Below are 19,271 nucleotides of genomic sequence, written 5' to 3'. Positions count from 1 at the left end.
ACCGAGCAGAAAACACATTAATTATGCACTGAAATTGAAACATACTCTGAAAGTGAAAAGAAAAGGAGTACTTGTGGCACCTTAGATACTAACTAATTTATCAGAGCATAAGCTTGATCTTGGGCTTCTCTCTTCTGGTGGGTTTTCCAAACCCAGTGGCCCTTGACCAAGAAGTAGGTCCTGGGCACTGTTAGCTGCACTGTCCAAGAGGAGACTAAGCTGTCTCAGTGAATAAGATAGATGGGTATCTAATGTAGCTAAGCCCAACATTGAATAAGTGTTCTTCGTAGCATGGTTCATGGAGTAAGACGACACGTAACTGTGCATCAACATATTGATGACACTATTACCTACATTTAGAAATGATCCTTCCAATATACCTCTTCTGTACTACGCAAGCTGAATGATATGTAACACAAGACAGAACTTTGACAGATGCCACAGTTTAGATACCCTTTGCAAGGACACAAAAATCAATCACCTATTCATTTGTATCTAAAGACCAGTGGCGAGCACTTCTGGATAATCCAGAGCTAGACCTGCAGGGTTGTCCAGCCTAGTTTCAGAGATACATTAGATGACAGATCTATGTGATTCTCCACAATCCTGTCATGGACCGGGTAGGCATTATTCAAAACAGATCTGATATTACCAGTAAATGGCAACAAACAAACCTACTACAGGGCAGGTGGCGGTGGACAACAACATTTACCAATTTTTGATCAATCTTCATGTAACAAGATAGAGAGACAGAGAGAGACACACTTACCCTACAATGTGCTCTGAAATCTTGCTCTTGACTTTTGAGATTTTCATTCATAGCCACCAGTGCTCGTAGGTTCTGCAATATGCTAAATTAGAAGACACAGCGAACTACATTAATTTTTTCAGTTTCTAAATTTAAAACAAGAAAAACGAAACTATTAGAACAAGGTTAATTTTAAATAAGTTTCCCTGCCACTGAGCTAAACTAACAAAACACAAATATCTTTATGGTGCCATGCAAAATAATACTGCACAGATTTTAATGCCTTCATGATGCTTCCCTCCAGTCCTCTATTATTTATAAAAAGTTCTGGAAGTGCCGCCTGCCATCTGATATATAGTGTAGTTTTTTTTTCTTCAAGACTTGAGCTTTGAGAAGGGACGGGGGGAGAATGGATAGGGAGGCTTTATCCTCTTGTCAAATCAGTCTTGGGCCCCTCTGGTTGTAGTACATACCTAAACTTCTCCAAAAAAGGAAGAGTTTCATTTTTAATAGCTGATTATGGTCATGTTGGGTGAAATTTTAAAGGCTCAAATAGGAGTTCCTAACTTCTACTAACTTTCAATTGGAGCTGGGGTCTTAACTTCTATTTATGCCTTTGAAAAAATCTTCTCCCCTTTGTGGAACTCTAAATGGTAACTCATCCTACATCTTCTTGACTTCTGAAATTCCAGGTTGTCCCAGAGAAAGGGAGAAACATGAGACATTTATTTATTAAAAGGTAAAGAGTATTAAAGATAAAATAAACAAGCCAGCCACATTTATCACAAATCAAGCAATTGGAAATTTAATAGTTTGTGATACCCAACTCATTCTGCTGTTCACTCTTCATTTAAGATTATGAGATTTGTTTCACATTCTAAAACTGGCTATTGTCAATTAACTATGCTAACATTTTGCAGAACAAAAAAAATACAGAATTTAAGTCCACTGTAGTAATAAGCTGGGTGCTTTTCTTTTTGTCTAACTGTAAAACTGCTTGAGACATTCTATACCTTGGAGGAGCGTCTTGTAACCCCCATATTCCCCATCTGTATATAATTGTGATATTGCATATAAAGCAGGCCATGTGAGGTATCAGGGGAAAGGTTATGATCTGCTGAAAGGCATTCCTCTATCCATATATTTATATCATTAATGCACATGAAACTAGCAGGAACCACGCTACCTGAAATCACTTGGACATCAAGCACCCACTGTGACATTCTATACCTTGGGGGAGTAGACTGTAACCCCCATGGTCCTCATTTTCATATAATCGTGATCTTGCATACAAAGCATGCCTTGTAAGGTATCAGGGGAAAGGTTATGATCTGCTGAAAGTCATTTCTCTGTCCATATATGTGTATCATTAATGCATATAAGTTATGAGAATTGTGTTGTATGGTGGTCACTAAAACATTCTGTAAACTGGGGAAATCACCCAGATATTAGCTCCCCAGAGGCAACAGCAAGGAAAGTAACCAACATACAACCCATCAACAGCCATTGTCCAGCAAGGGAGCTACAATTCAATGACTCACCTGCATGGGGCAAGGCCACACCAGGGGAATTGCTCAACCTTGCCTGAAGATTCAGCAATGCCCACCAGACAGGCCTGGACTTGTGTTCCCCAAGCACATGGGACTGAGTATAAAACAGAACACAGGGCCCCATGCATGGCCTTTCTCCTACCCCCACCAAGACACTCAGAAGATGACTGAAGACTCCAACAGAGGAGGCTGGCTTAGGTTTAAGGGACAAACCTGTATATAAAGGACTGCAATATCCAGTGGGGTGAGAAAAACTGCTTAATCTAGATGTTGCCAAGTCTAATAGGGTTGACAGTTTAGACTGCATGCTTATATTTTCTTTTCTTTTGGTAACTAACTGACTTTTTGCCTATCACTTAAATCTATCTTTCCTAGTCAATAAATTTGTTTAACTGTTTATCTTTAGCAGTGAGTTTGCCTGAAGCATGTGGCAAAACTGCTCAAGTTTGCAAAGGCTGGTGTAGATCCCTTCCCATTGATGAAGTGGTGAACCAATTAATAAATTTGCACTGCTCGTCTTGAGCAGTGCAAGACGGTATATTCCTGAGGTACAGTGCTGGGAGGATTTGGCTCTGATGCCTTTCTCTGTGTGATTCATGAGTGGCTCTGGGAGCATTCATGCAATCCAGCTGGGTGTGGGGCTCCACATGCGGTTGTGCTGAGTGATAACAGCACCTGGAGCGTTTGCTGCTGGTCACTAGCATGGCACTGTCAGAGAGAGCCGAGGCTGGAGGGGATAAGGGGGCACAGCAGTCCCACAGTCCCAGGCTGCACCCCAGAGATCCCACCACACTGCTGTTCACTAAGCTGAAAACAGACTCCTCACAGCCATACGTTAATTATACATTTAGGCTGAATAAGAAATAAGCACTGAATACTACATTGCCAATGCCAGCAGTTTGCAATGATCATAAGTCACATAAAGGAAGAAAACATACCTAGAATCTGCTTGGGATTCCACCGTTTCTAAGGCTGCCAGCTCCTTGTCCAATTGATCACTGCAACTCTTAACCTAAGGGATGCAATTAATAAAACATGTAAATACATTTGCACACACAGAATGATTCATGTTTCTCTGCCTTCCCACACAATGAAGCCAAGGAAATAAGCTTTCTCCAAATAAAAGCTTTAGAGAATTCCCTAAAATCTTTGGCTCTATTTCTTAGCCATCATTAACAAGTAAGATTTCTTTCCAAGGTTAGCAGAATTTCCTTACCAGGTATGAATACTGCAAATATGACGAATTTACTGACCATTGCACTTGCCCTCTACCTTGCCCTCCCAAATCAACATGTACAATCCCTCTTCCACAGCAAGATGGATAAATGAATTCTAAATTGCACAAGACTGTACCAAATGCTCCTGTCTCTCTTAATTTTGGAACCTATCTACATACAAGCAAAATTGTCATATTTCATTTTTTTCAGGGATGTATGGGTCAGTCACAAAAACCTTGTCTTGGAACAAAATGTGAAAGTTCAACAGATCATATTGTTTAAAAAAAACTTATCTAAAATTAAAATCAGATTGGGGTTGTAGAAAAGAAATATTCTAACTGACTGATTCAAGACTTCCCTCTTTCTTCTTCCAATGAACTTTTGTAGCCCGCCATCTAAGCATAAAACTGTGATTCAGACTGTATACCTACACAGGGGAATCAGAATCTGCCTTAAACACCTATATGGGCTGCCTGGACCCTAAGTGCAGGGACATAGGACTAAGCAGAGCTAGTAAAGTGCTTACTCCTTCCCTGCAGTGTGTGGAGAGGGAGGAGCAGAGGAATGTAGGGAGTCTTTGCTACACTTTCCCTTCTTACTAGTCCAAGAAGTTGAACAAGTGTGGGGGAGTTGTACTTTGCTGTTAGTGGAGGCCAGCAGTAAATTACTAGCCCCAGGTAGCAAAGAGGAAGGACGGGGATGTATGACCACTGGTACAAACTATACTGATCAGCTTAAATCTCAGAAGGGAGCCAAGGTTTTAGCTCAGCCAAGCTGCGCACATGCTGAAGTACAACAGCTTGGTCTGGACTAGAGTACTGGAAGGTATTAATTAGCATGGACTAAACAACAACGATGTAAACATCCCAGCTTTTATATCTAGCCTAGAGAAGGCCTCAGAAAGGTCTCTCCAACTCACACCACCTCCTAGGGCTACTCCTAATATTTTAAATGTAAACATACTTTAAAGTCAGAATGAACGACATGTAGAAAGGTTCAGGAAAGACATTAAAAAAACTTTACAATTAACATCTAATCACATTTTTATTGTGTTTGCATGGCATCACAGACTCTTTCTTTCTTTGTTCCCTACATTTAATATGGTGTTGCAATTACATTTCTGTTCATTTCCTTGGTAACCTTATGTTGATATGTATGGATTTATGTACAAAATGAACTAAGGCTCTCTATATTACAGCAAATTTATACCAGATTATGAAACCAACGCTACAGATCCAAATGCCAACTGCTAAATACTGATCATTTCTAAAACTGCACTGCATGTCAATCTTAAAAATCGGATAGATCATTCTGTACTTTGCTGCTTTTGTTCTTCTGATTTAATGGCCTTCTACAGAGTTTTTTACAACAGTTCTCTTTCCTCCTCCTATTAGTGAATACTCAGGACCCAGGCTTTAGGACCCTGTTACTGAGGTGGGTCAGAGACTGAGTCCTACTGAGATTCAGGATCAAGCACTGTTATTTTGCAGGGTGGAAATCAGACAAGCTGCAGACCCAAATCAGAAGGTCTGTGTAGTGCAGCATGGACATGTCAGCATGGCTGAGACATCTTGGTCCACCACTTGTAAACCAAGTTCACAATGTAGTATGCTCAGGCATGGGCTTGTATTCACAGAGTCCCACAGACCTGGGCTTAGTGTGCAGTGCAGACATACTCACTGACAGTCGTGGAGGGAAGAGTCCCTATGGATGAGATTATGAGTACTTATATATGCATAGCATCTTCTGTCCTGAAAGGACACTATTTCCTATACTATCTCTCTCTCTCTCTCTCTATTTATATGAAAAAAGCATTGAAAAGCAGTAATCCCAAGGGTGAAGGGTGGAATCCAATTGACCCATACGTGAAGGGGAGTATGGTCAGTTACATGGGGCCAGCCATTTATCATACAAAACACACTATGGGATCTTTAATGGCCACACAGAACAGACAAGACCTTTGTTTTAGGGATCCCATCCAAAACACCTATGCCCAGTAAACTGCATGGTATTTACAGAGCTGTCCAGAGGACAATGACAATACCATTTTGTGGCAGCTTTCAAAATTTGTTTTTGTTCCACATGGGAATGAAACCGAAACTTTTTGAATATTTTCATGACATGGAATTGTGTCAAAATGTAGGTTTTCTAGAGATGAAAGCCTCAGGTTACCAGAGAGCCCCTGAATCAAGAAATCTGTCCCAACAAAAACTTCATCAAAAAGTTCTGGATTCAACAAAACAGCAAAATGAAATGTAATTGAAAATGTTCTGACGAGCTCTAGTATTTAGATTAAACAGCATTGGATTAAGTGTCTAGCTGAGCCAGCATGGTACTGTACTAGCAGTTCTATCCAATCTAAGTATTCAAATCCAATGCACTGGTTGCAGAACCACCCAGCAAAAACGCTGGTTTTCCTCTCCACATGTGTCAATGCTGGTGGGGAAGGATCATCTCTATAGGTAACAGTTAATTTCTCTACCCATTTAATTCTTAGTCTTACTGCTGAGTTAGTCATTGGGGTTGGGGACTTGGCTACCCATTTATTTGGAATGGATTTCAAATTAGATATCCAACAGCTATCAGATGGAAACAATCTTTAGCCTTGACCAAATTGGGCTAAAAGTCAAAACGATGACCAAGAGATGAAAGATTCTATATATTCTATTACTAATCCAGAGAGGCAGCCAGACCAGCAAAATAATTTTAAAAAAAAAAGTGTTTATTTTTGATGGAATTGAGAGGCGCCTGAACTTGTAACCATCCACTGTTTTACTGCTTTATCTCCTCAAAACCATGCAGGGAACCAACAAACTGGCATCAGCAAACTAACTACACCCACAGTTTCAACAGAATGAGATGAGTTAGTTTCATGAGCCACAACTCCAGTAGTTTCTGTACACCAATATATGTCTATAGTCTGCCTATATCCTGATCCCACTTCACTCTCAACCAGAAGTATTCTCCTCAGTGTCCCAAAAATGATCAGAAAAAAAATCCCCTTTATGCTATTAGGACTCTGATTTGATTTTCAAAACATTACTCAGTGGGAGCTTTTCAAAATCCCACCCTTCATGTATAATTTGCCTGTGCAGCAATAAAAGAAAGTAGGGTCAATACCAGTTTCAAAGAAATACAACTTGTCTGTCTAATATTGCATGTTAACTATATAAAACAGAGGTGGGCAAACTATGGCCCGCAGGCCACATCCAGCCCGCAGGAACATCCTGCCCGGCCCCTGAACCCCTGCCCCACCCCCCACAGCCTCAGCACACCACGCTGCCAGCGCTCTGGCCCACCACTCCTGCCAGCCAGAGAAACAGGGGTGGGGTAGAATAGGGCATGGGAGTTCTGGGGGCCCTGTCAGGGGTGTGGATACGGGTCGGTGCAGTCAGGGAATGGGGAACAGGGGAGGCTGGATAGGGCATGGGAGTCCCAGGGGGCCTGTCAGGGGGCAGGGGTATGGATAGGGGTTGGGGCAGTCAGTGAGCAGGGGGGGTTGGATGGGTCGGGAGTTGGGGGGGCAGTCCGGGGACAGGGAGCAGTTGGATGGGGCGGAGGTTTTGGGGGAGTGGATAGACATGGGAGTCCCAGGGGGCCAATCAGGGGTCGGGGCAGTCAGGGGACACGGAGAAGGGGGCGTTGGATAGGGGGTGAGGTCCCAGGAGGGGGGCATTGGATAGGAGGTGGGGTCCCAGGAGGGGGCGTCAGAGGCAAGGAGCAGTGAGCATTGGATGGGTCAGGGATTCTGACGGGGGCAATCAGGGGGTGGGAAGTGGGAGGGGGCAGATAGGAGGCGGGGGGCAGGCTGTTTGGTGAGGCACAGTCTTCCCTACTTAGCCCTCCATATAGTTTTGCAACCCCCATGTGGCCCTCGGGCCAAAAAGTTTGTCTACCCCTGATATAAAAGAAAGGATGAGAAAAGTAGTGTTATAGATTTAATATTATTACCACTACTATCACACATTCACAAATTCTAAATTCGTTCTTTTCATCCTCCTATATGCATGATATGTTCCCTGAAGACGAAAGCAGAAGAAATGTTACATTTTACAAAAGAGGAAAAAAGCAAGATTACCTCAGTCAATGTCTTCTTTGCTTCACTACAGCCTGCTTGCAGGTCAGCACATTTAGCTTGCAACTATTAACAAAGAAAAAGAAGAGTTTGATTCTACAGTCACACTAATTACACCTGTAATGGAGAACGGCAATATTTGAGCTATTGAGTTATTTATTACATAGAGGTTCACAATGGCTGTCTTCTACATAATAGGAAAGCTGTCAGAGTCACAGTCTTTCCCTGTCAGATTCTTAGTCTACATTCTGTTACATGAATTTTGGCTGAAAAAATCCAATAAACATGTCAGACACTTACAGATGAACTCTCCAGACGCATTAGCCTTAAAACAAATAGCTGTCAATGGACTGGTGACTTGTGGGATGGATTCTTTGTGCTGTGGAACTCCAAAGAGGTTTTAACAATAATCTAGACCAGTTACCTTAAATTTCACAGCTACACTGGAACGAGGGTCACATTAACAAGCTATGTCTACTCTTCCAGACAATTTGGTACACTTGGGAGACATTGTGCTGTACATTATTGTTCTGATCATTGTCACTGATTTCTTCAAGTAACAGTCAGGAGGAAAAAAGATTTTAGCACCAGCAGGGCATTTTCTTAATATGCATCAACCTATTATGTCATTATTAACAGTAAACCTATGACAAAAATCTAATTTGGCAGCAGTGAGGAAAACTCCACTGACTATTTCACCTTGTCACACAGAATTTACAAGCTCCTCTGATAACATATGAAACAGAGATATATAGCGTGAGGTGGAAAATTAACCACGTGTTGTGTTTGGATCAGAACAGCCTGAGACTCCTTTATTGTAATAGAAGCATGCAGGGAGAGACAGCTAGCCAGGAGCTGCTCTGTTTTCCATACACTTCAACAAACTTATATAGGGTTTTCAGTGGCATTTTGAACAATACACTTCTGTATACATACTTTTCCAACACACCCTACCAATTATGCCTTATAAGGACAATATCATACATATTACATCAATAAACAACTTTTCTAGTTTAAGCAAGCTTTGAGGTTAAATAATAGGCCAAGTGTGGTTGACTGTAGGCCATGGGTTATATATTGCAATATTGCGGTCAGTTTTCAAGTGGAACTGGCTGGATAGTCAGAGGCTTTTAGAAACCCCCCCTGCTGTCATGGCATCCCTCATACTTATATGACCTTTTCTCATCCTTCCTTAGCACATACAGTTATTCTGCAATAGGGAGATTTAGGTTAAAGGACCTTAGTAGTTTTTTTCTTCCACAAGTGCTTTACAGGTAAATAATAATAAGTCCTTGTCTTTAGGCCCAGTTTTTTTAAAAGAAATTCAGGTGCCTAATTCCCACTGATTTCAATGGCAGTTAGGTGTTCATATACCTTTGAAAAAAATCTATCCCCTTCAATCTGTGTTTACGCATAACACTACAAACAGTGACAGCAGAAATAGAATTGAGGTCAGAAAACGGGAACACAAATGATGCAATAAAAAGATCACATAGTTGCCTTGGTCAGTTATTGATGAATCTAAAGAATTCTGCTCTCCCCTGCCCCCCCCTTTTTTCTAGTTTTTGGTTTGCTGTTGATAAACTAAAAGTTGTGGATCTAAACACTCCATTCACTCAACTGCTAGTTTTTGCAAGACTTCATATAGGATTTATAATATTAGCAAAGTCTTTCATGGTGTTCCTGAGGATTCAGAATTAAGAGTTCCAAAAACTCCAAAATTAGAATTTAACCTTTATGCCTGTTTGCCAGTTCTCACTAAGGATTAACATATAAAACAAAATTTAAATGTTTTAAACTAAGCAGTTTTTGAACTATGAACCAAGCTTATTGCAGTATTGGGACCAAAACTTCAAAACGTGAAACCTAAAATTCGGCTCTCGAAAACACTGCAATCAATTAACTTTAAAGCCTCTTCCCACTCAAACTTCCCAAGGAAAAACAAAATTCTCCACTGGCCAGAGGTAACAAGAAATTAAAGAAAATAGCTTTACTGTAAAGTTAAAAGAGGGGCTACATTTGGGCTTATAAGGAAACTATCTTACAAACTAGAGAGTCAACAGTATTACTCCAGAATATGCAGAAGCATAACATTAGGGATACAAAGTTCTGCAAAGTGGCATTACTCGTTTCACAAGCACATTTTCATATGTTTTAAATTTGTTTTTCCTCTTCCCTGTTGTTGTTTGTGTGGGGCTTTCACACAACAAGAACAAGGGGAATGGCTCAGAAACGAAAGTAAAGGGAGAAAAGTCAACACATATAATATACACCAGATGAAAGAACTATTTCTGTACTACTGGTCCTATGCTCACACAATTGTTTAGTACTGTGGAAGAAATGGACCATGTGTTCCAATAGGATTCTTCTGAATATCGTGCTCACGCTTATTGGCACAGGAGCAAGTGACAGGTACACGTTTAACACTTAAACATGTAATTAACAAAAAAAAAAATTTTTTTTTTAAAAAGGGCAGGAGGGAGGAGAAAAATACAGAGCCAGACTCTCCTGCTTTCCGGTCCATGTGCCACTGGAGCAGCACAGCGGCTGAAAAGCTACCAAATCTGTCCATCTGAGAATTCCCTTAGCATAGACTGTGCTCAGCTGGCACAGATCCAGCACCTATGGGAGCTCCCCCCTTCTCATCTGTGCCCAGTAGAGCAGGGGAGGGCAAACTACAGCTGGTCAGAGCTTTCAATCTGGCCTGCGGGGCTGAGGCAGGCTCCCTACCTGCCCTGGCCCCGCGCTGCTCCCAGAAGCAGCCACACCATGTCCCTGCGGCCCCTGGGGAAGGGGGGGCAGAGGGCTCCATGCGCTGCTCTCACCTGCAGACCCCGCCCCCTGCAGCTCCCATTGGCCAGGAATGAGGAACCGCGGCCAAGGAGAGTTTCAGGGGTGGTACCCGCAGGCAAAGGCAGCGTGCAGTGGAGCCGCCTGCCCCACCCCACCCTCAGGAACCACTGCTGGATATGTTGGCTGCTTCCGGGAGCGGTGCGGGACCAGGGCAGGAAGGGAGCCTGCTTTAGCCCCGCTGTGCACCACCGCCACCCAAGCCGCTCGAGGTAACCAGCACCGGGCCAGAGGCTGCACCCCGAATCCCTCCTGCACTCCGCACCCCCTGCCCTTAGCATCCTAACCTCATGTCTTGAGCCCCCTGCTGCACCCCAGACCCTTCCAGCATCCCAACTTCCTGCCCATAGCCCCCTCCTGGCACCCTTGCCCTGAGCCCCTTCCCGCAGCCCAAACTCCCTCCCGCACCCCAACCCCCTGCCCCAGCCCTACATTCATGGCCCTGCATACAATTTCCCCACCTAGATGGGGCTCTTGGGCCAAAAAGTTTGCCCACCCCTGCAGTAGACAGAGGACAGAGAAGCAGCAGGGCTAGAGCACGGTGTGCTCCAGCTGTCATATACTGTCTCCAGCCAGTGTCAGCAGAAGTAGGTTAGAGAAGTCCCAAGACCACTTCAACTTATGCTGGAGCATGTGACTCCTCCTCCCCTCTCGCTCCCCCCAAAAATCACCTTGAGATGATCCCCCAGAACACCTCTCCTAATCCACAGGCAAAGGCAAAGGGGTCTGGTGTTCTGATCTCTCTCTGCCTTTGAAACTGATATAGCACCCACATTTTGCTACTTTAAAAGCATTTCATCTGTTTGGTTTTTCTTACTTTGAGAGTGAAGTGCGGAAAAAGTTAATGGCTTTTTCAGGCTACAATATGATTACACACACAGACACAGACAAAACCCACATACACCACACACACACTTGATCCAGTAAATGTTAGAATAGCATAAGAATATCCAGGAAGTATGATGAAAATAAATTATAGGACTTTTAAAGTGTAGATACAGTGCTAGTTTTAAATAAACTGGGATACCTATTAAAGTGCAAACAGTTTATGACAGACAGGGTAGGCCAGAAGGCAATGAGGATGTGGAACTGCATTAGCTTTGACAGAAAAATAAATTAATCCAGTTGTGTGTTCCATTATGAGATCCAATCTAACATTTACTAACATTTTTAATTAGCTATCTTGTTAAAGTTTTCTAAGTAAAATAACCCAATTTTCTTTACAAAAATTTGTAAGCTAGTCAAAAAGCTTCAATCTAACTTCTTTTTTGGTTGGGAAGGGGAAAGTAAATTAACGTTTTTCCTGCTTCCTAATTTAAGATTAACTTTAATTAGTACTTCCAATTGTCAATGCATACATATATGTATGTATGAGTTTTATTCCATAACTCAGTCCTAACCTTGTGTTCATTTAATGTTAGATTCAGATAACTGAGCTATATTCAAAAAACTATGCTCCATTGAGAACTTTACCATAGATTTACCCATAAAAGGTGCTGAACCCCCTACACATAAGTCTTCAAGATGTACAGCAAACAACTGAGATTTTACCGAGCCAGACTCTGAATGACCCTTACGCTGGTGTACAGATGTGGGCTGAGAAGAGTAGACACATGAGAAGCTGAGCGTTCATCAAGCATCTCTGAATGACCACTACAACTGTTACTTGAACATACTGGTTGTCACCATTTCAATGCCACACCCCAACAGCGAAGGTGGAGAAAAAAGAACTAGGAAGTATTTCTGTTAGAGGTTTTCAGTTTACATATGAAAGGAACTTTTGCACGCAGCAGCACATTCACAAGGGTATCCTATTCTTTACTATAATAGTTGCATAACTGTCTTAGTAATAAATATGCAAGCGAGACATTAAAACATACTTAACTAATGTTCAGCATGACAAGTTACTGGTAGAGTGTAATTTTCAAATATTTTCTGAATGGCAAAAGCATTGTGGTCAAATACATTTACCAATGCTTTTTCTTTGTTACCAACACAAATCCTACCTCTTCCAAAAGTTTGGTTTTCTGCAAGATTTGCTTCTTTAGAGATGCCACTTTCCTTCGGTGCTGCTGGGCAGCTCCGAGTCTTTCTGGACGCTCCTCAGAAGAAAGCTCTGATTGCTGAAAATAAATAAAAAAAACAAAAAACAACAGAGGGTTGAATTGCACATAGCCAGCATTTGCTTTACAGGGACATAGGAACACAGGAACAGACACAGTGGATACGAATTATGGTCTACCTAGTCCAATATCTGTCTCCAAGAGTAACCAACACCAGCTACTCTTAGGAAAGTGTAAGAACCCCACAGCAAGCAGATGTGGGGTAATTTACTCCCACTATGCTGGCTTCATCATTGCACGTGGCTTCCACTGAGGTCAGTAGGCAACTGTACAGGTGAATTGTATAATGGATGCAGGGATGTGCATATATTTTAAGAGTTGGAATGAAGGTGGATTAAGTCTTCTTGAAAAGCCTTTCTAAAACACTACAGTATTCTATAGTAATGAGCTAAAATAATACAGCTTAACACAAGAGATGTTAACATTTGAACTTACACTGTAAAGGGATGAGCCTGCTACAGCAGTACAACTGTTCTTAACAGCAGTTCAAGGGTGGTGTGGCCGAAACAAAAAGTTGGTAAAAGATGCATGGGAAAAAAAATGGGAAAAATTTTCAAACTCCTCTTGCTGAAAAGCCACTGTTAGGAATGGGATAGTTTCCCAGTGTAGCCTGGCTTTATGCACCCTAAAGCTTGAAGATGAACACAGTCAAGCTTTAGGGCGTTTGGATCTGAAATATTGGTTCAGGCCTATCCCTATACTGAAACCACATCCTCGATCAGTTAATTTTCTTCTCAAGCCTCTCCATTCCTGTGAACCTAGAGCCTTGGTTATTTATTCAATCGAGATTGCATTTCCAATAGTCTTCTAGAGAGATAATGACTACAGCAACTTGGATCCAGATTCCTACTGCCTATAGACTAAGGGATAGATTGACTGAAAAATTCTTTACCAGCAGTAATATTTATAATGGGAGAGTATATCTACAATAGATTAAGAGGAGTTTTTCCAAAGGCAAAAAATGGCAATTAGGCACCTCACTGAGTGTTATGCATCTAATGACCATTGGTGCCTTTGAAAATCTCCCCTTATCTATTTCATCATGACAAAGATTTTTAACTGCTTCATCTACTTCAGGCTCCCTTCTCATTCCAATCAACTTTTGACATATCAGCAAAACAACCCACTTTCCACTCATTTAGGGGCTAATTTATGAAGTCTGTCAAAGGCATGAGGACGCTATCACAGACCATTCCCAATAATAACCTTATTTGGTAGCTACTGAAATATATATAGGTAAAATATTATTGGGAGAACTTCATACTCTTTTGACATGTACTTGCTTCCGAGATCTGCCCTTGACAGATTACATAGACAAGTCTTCATTAACAGCTTAATTTTAGACAAAGGAGAGATAGAAGTTTTCTTTTCCCCTCCCCTCCCTTTTTTTCTTTTCTACATAATTCACACAGAAAAGAAGTTTTGTGACTAGATATATTTATGTCTCTTTTGAAAGAGGAGATGCCTGAGTTAATCTCAGGCATCTCATTCCAACAACTCATACTTAAAGCCATATATCGTACATTTCTTCTACATGGGAAAATGCTGTGAAACAACAAAAGAAGAGTGCATCATGACACTGTTTTTTCAGTTAGTTGGGCCAATAACATTCCCTTGCCAATTGTAAATGTAATGCATTCCAAAATACTGGTTTAATTTCTACACACAATGAAAGACAAATGGACAAGTAATGCATGAGGAAAAGTTACATCAACAAATAAATAGTCAGATTAAACTTTGGAAGAGTATTATGATCAATGGAATGCAATGAATAGTTCAATCACTGCGATTAAGACCTCAACTCAGCAAAGCATTTAAGCACATTCATAAGCCCCAATGACTTCTTCTATATCAATATATTGAATTTAAACGGGTCACATGACTGAGCTGGAGCCTAAGATCTGAGGACTGCAATAAGAAGTGCAGACGTCACACAGTTAATGACTAACAGAACAATTTTTTAAAATATCACTATTAAATTGAAATGCAAACCAGAACCTGCAGAGGAACAACTGAAAAATACTAGGCATTTTCCCTAGATTCTAAAAATATCAACTATATTTAAAAAACACATGATTTTCCTGAGGTAAAGAATAGATCTATACTGCTAGGGAAAGAATTATTGTCCTAATTTATTTAATCAGATGGAATTTTGTTCAGATTTCTTTAATGTGACAAAATTCCTACAAGACTAAATATGGAAGGCAAATGTTGTTCTCTCACCCTACTTTCTGTGGGTTCTGTGAACTTAAGTTGCAAACTCTCATGGATAATAAGGATGGTAATACCTAATTTTCTGGGCACAAGCCAAAAATCTGCTATCATTTGTAAACTCATAGCCCCCAGAAGCCCCAACAGGGATTAGGGTCTCAGGGTACTAGTTACAGTGATAGCACAGAGCCCATAGAGAGCAGGATGAGAGAAAATTTGCCTCCCATATTTACTCTTCTGGGAGTTTTGTCTCATGAAAGAAATCTGAACTAAGTTCCTTCTGCTTAAGGAAATTAGGGCAATAATTCTTAACTATAAATGGGGGAGGGTCTGAATCTCACATGATAAGCAGCTGAATCAGCTGACTGAATACAATATTATTGTATTATAATAGTGTATAGAGTAAGGTCTTACGAAAGCCTGTGAGACACTGGTGATTAGGAATTCTCACTGATTATGCTTTAATGGTCTCTGACTAACCATAGGCAGAAACAGAAGCTACCCACCTGTCTCCAATGTAAATTAAGCATTATGAATCAAAATAATGGAAGCCCCATTTGCACTCAAGTCAGCAAGGGGATGGGAAGTCCACTAGAAGGGAAAAACAGCAGGAAGCCTTCCTGCCTCTTCTAAAAGAGACAATGAAATATAGGGTGACATAAGGGGGGGTGCATAAAGACTAAAGGGGATTAAAGGGGCCAGAGCTCTTTAAAAAAAATCACAGAAAGTTGGATCCTTCAACCACAGGGATTGAAGTCTCTGGGAACTAAGTTTAGAGAACCTGCTTAGGCAAAAGACTAACTTGCTGAAAATAAGTTCTAGTCTTGGAAGGATATTTTTACCTTTGTTTGCTTATAACCCTTTCTATCTTTTGCCCTTATACTTGGTATCACTTAATCCTATCTCCTTTTGTTAAATAAACTTGTTTTACTTTTACTATAAACCATTTCAGGGCTGTGACTAAAATCAGAGTAATTGTTAACCCCACTTAAATTAATAAGCTGCAGTATACTGTCTATCTAAAGGAAATTTGGGATTGGGAGGTTGTTGGGGTCACTCTGCAAAAAGTAACTGGGCAGTGGAAGTCAGGGTATGACCTACATGCTTGTATGCTGGTTGTTGGTGTCAGAGCTGCATGCCAGAGCAACATAGCATCAAAGGCACCCAGAACTGCAGGGCAGGTGGTAACACAACCCCCTACCGGTCTGGGTTGAACCCAAAGAGTCATAGTGCACCACTACCATCTTCCCAGTCTTGGTCTTGCCAGTCTGGCTACCTTTTCCCCCTGCATAGGATTTCACCAAGTGACATTGCTGCTTCTCCCACAACTTACTAGAAATCCAACTTTTCTGTCCTGACAGCACTTGCTTGAAGCCCTGGTCATCTGTAATCTTTGTGTTTTAGCTGGACATGCCCTTCTGACAAATGAGGAGTAAAATTTATTTTTTTTTTATTCAGACAGATTCATTCTACTCAATGTGTCTCACATACTGAACAGGACTGCATTTTTTTGTGTGAAAAATAAAAACAAATTTAGGTAACCATGTCTATAACAACTATTTTTAAGTGTTTTGCTGTGGTTTCATCTAACTAGACATTCAAATTAGGAAACGATGAACAGACAGACATTATTTGACTTGGTAAACAGCTTTATAACTGGTATGTTTATCACAGTTTTACATAAAACTTGTAACATACATCTGAGTTATGCACATCTTGTGATGGTGAAAGCCTAATATAAAAAACCACACCTATAATTTGTTGCTTGTCTCTATTACCAAAAGTGAACAACAGTTCTAAATAAGATATTTACAATCAAACTATATAAGCTTTGTTCTACAGAGATTGACTTAATAAAACACTTTTCATTTAGAACTAAGGAAAAAATATGCTGTTAGCATCAGCCACATCGATTCCCAGTTTTAAGATGAAAAAAAAAGAAACTGATGTATTAAGTTCCTGAACTCGGCTGTTTCAATTTATGGCTTATTCCTGTTCAATATACATTTATAACAGGTTTTTTAGCTTTCAATTTTAGCATCTTTTTCATGTTTATCTATTCAGGCTTTTGATATCTTGCCAGCATGTGATTTGTGCAAGACTAGACTTATCAACTCTACACAACCATAATTCATTACCACTTTAGACAGAGCTCTTAATTTATTCCTCAATAGAATCTGCAATGTTCATAAAGCCAGTAACTATCAATGTTACTTTTTCATTCAGCCTTCAGTTAGGATGCATATATGAATAATTCTCAGTGAAAATCTAGACTGTAGCTTTTGTGCACCTGAATACAAATAGCTGAAGCTGAACTTCATTTTAACCAATGACTTTGCGGCAGCAACACCAGTGTTGACTATAATCCCCTTTAGTGGCTCAGCTACAGAACACAAATGACTATTTATGACAGTTACCAGAGAGAACAATCTACATTGTTCTGCTGAATATCCTCTCTCCATTAATTATCAGAATCTCTTCAGTCTTTTAAAGTAAGATAGTGTGTGCTATGGCATTTACTGATCATATACCAGCTGAAGTCTAAAGCTAAATCAAGCTATAAAAATGTATTTGATATAAGTATAAAAAACCGAGCAGTATTGTGAGTTCAATCCACAATGTATTCATTCTGTCCAGATTCTCTTTCCTTGGTGAATTTAGTGACTTTGAAGGGTTATGGGGGTTGTTAACCCCAGGTGCAAAAGACCCCTTCCCCAAAGACAACGTGCAGCACAAGAAACAGTGCAAAGTTCCCAAAACTGCATTACCAAATGGAGTCAAACCTTACCCATAAGGACCACTCCTAAGGGTTGGTGAGGAGTTCAGTCATATAATCAGATAATGGAGAGATGAAAGAAACCAATTTGAGGCATCAAGTCCATCTCACCCCACCCCAATCCCTCAAATACAGACTTATTCCCTGTGTTCAACACTCAAAACTGAACAAGAGGACCAGGTGGTACAGACATAAGTTATATTACAGAACAGAATCTATTAGTGTCTTGGCTATTGCTTAAACCAAGTCCAATGGGAAAAGTACCTTATAAAGCAACTTATTGAAAACACTAGCTTTCTAATGGGTTCAAACAACATCCAAGGCACTCTAACCTACTCTATATCAGTATTAAATGTTACAGACATTTATCAAACACTAGAAAATTGTCCGCTCTCCGGAGAGGAGTGGCACATAACAGATGAAGACTTTTTGTAACTTTAACTTTCCTTTTAGATTGCCAGAGAAAAGAAACTTTGTTCTTAAAACATACAATTAAAGTGTGCTAGACTTGCTAGAACACCCATATGACATGTAACCTTCACATAATGCCGTTTAGTTTAATTATGTAGAAAGCACTGGATCAATGAATTGCTAGAAAATGGAAGCTACATTTACCACTCTACCCCTTTCTTTTTTAGCTCTCCAGCATAGTATAGCAAGAACTCTCAATAAAATATTTTTGGTGGATCATTTAAAATTCTGTTCCAAGCTGACTTTAATTTGTTTACTTTCTTTAATGAGAGCTCATAGTTAGAAACAATAACTTACCAACTTAAAACACAATGAAAAACTGCAATTAAAAGAAGGGAACTAAATCCATTTGCCTAATAGGTTGTTTTACAATTATTGCCCAAAGATGTATCAATCAGTAAGGAGGTTTATATCACAGAAAAAGCAGCTAGCATGGTCTCTTGTCTCATGAAGAAACTCAAGATGGAGGGCAATATAGCAGCAACTAATTGTACTGAATTCTATCTGTATTGCACCAGTAGCAATATTGTGTTTCCCCAGGAAGCAAGGGATGTATTTGCCCTCATTAATCTAGTTTCTGCTGTTTGCAACATACCATGTTGATGACATTGTGATTAACTAAATATACAGAAGATATTTACAAATTTGATACCCCTCCACTCCCCAAAAAAGTTGATCAAGAAGGCAGTAAACCAAAAAGCCTTTATGAGATTAAGAACTTGGTATGAATGTTACGTGGGTTTTTGATTCAAGAATGTTTTGTAACAGTAGATGCAAAAGGACTGAACTGAACAAAGCTGGCAAACACCAGTGTGAAGTATGAGTCCAACGTACAACGTCAAGAAAGCAATGCCTGAGGAGTGCAGGCAGTACTATAGTTTCTGCCCTGCCCAGAGTTTCAACAAGGATGGTAGACTGACTGTGTCACAGGACTCCAAAGGAGATCTGTTTGATGACAGAAACTTTTGTAGGGAGCCCTGAATCCTTGTTAGCTCTGGCTGACTAAGCCGTGCTCCTGGGGCATCAGTACTGCCCATTTAGATGTTGTGTCAACTCTTTATGTTTGGCCCTTGGAGAGTGGAGATATATCCAGTTTACACCACAGGAATGCAACTGCCAAAGTTTTTCATGACCCTGTATCTATTAAAACAGAGCTAGCATCAAAATGCGTGAAACATGCTCTAGATAGTCCCTGTATACTGACGGGCTATTGGATTATTTCAGAGTGAATTCAGAGTTACGTATCCCAC

At 40.5% G+C, this 19,271-nt stretch overlaps 1 protein-coding gene across 1 annotated transcript in view; it reads right to left on the bottom strand.

Annotated features, from left to right (window-relative positions):
- CCDC93 (CCC complex scaffolding subunit CCDC93) overlaps positions 1–19,271 on the bottom strand; it is a 104,171-nt gene that overhangs the window by 24,251 nt on the left and 60,649 nt on the right. The window contains exons 12-15 of the mRNA XM_084643566.1: positions 12,447–12,563; positions 7,594–7,656; positions 3,237–3,310; positions 770–851 (exon numbers count right to left, since the gene is read on the bottom strand). Of these exons, the coding sequence (XP_084499692.1) occupies positions 770–851; positions 3,237–3,310; positions 7,594–7,656; positions 12,447–12,563 (336 nt within the window). The remainder of the gene's footprint in view (positions 1–769; positions 852–3,236; positions 3,311–7,593; positions 7,657–12,446; positions 12,564–19,271) is intronic.

The sequence above is a fragment of the Lepidochelys olivacea genome (assembly GCF_965140295.1).
Source record: "Lepidochelys olivacea isolate rLepOli2 genome assembly, chromosome: 11".
NCBI lineage: Eukaryota > Metazoa > Chordata > Testudines > Cheloniidae > Lepidochelys > Lepidochelys olivacea.
Note: the sequence above shows the minus strand (reverse complement) of the source record. Positions and strands in the feature narration are given on the sequence as shown.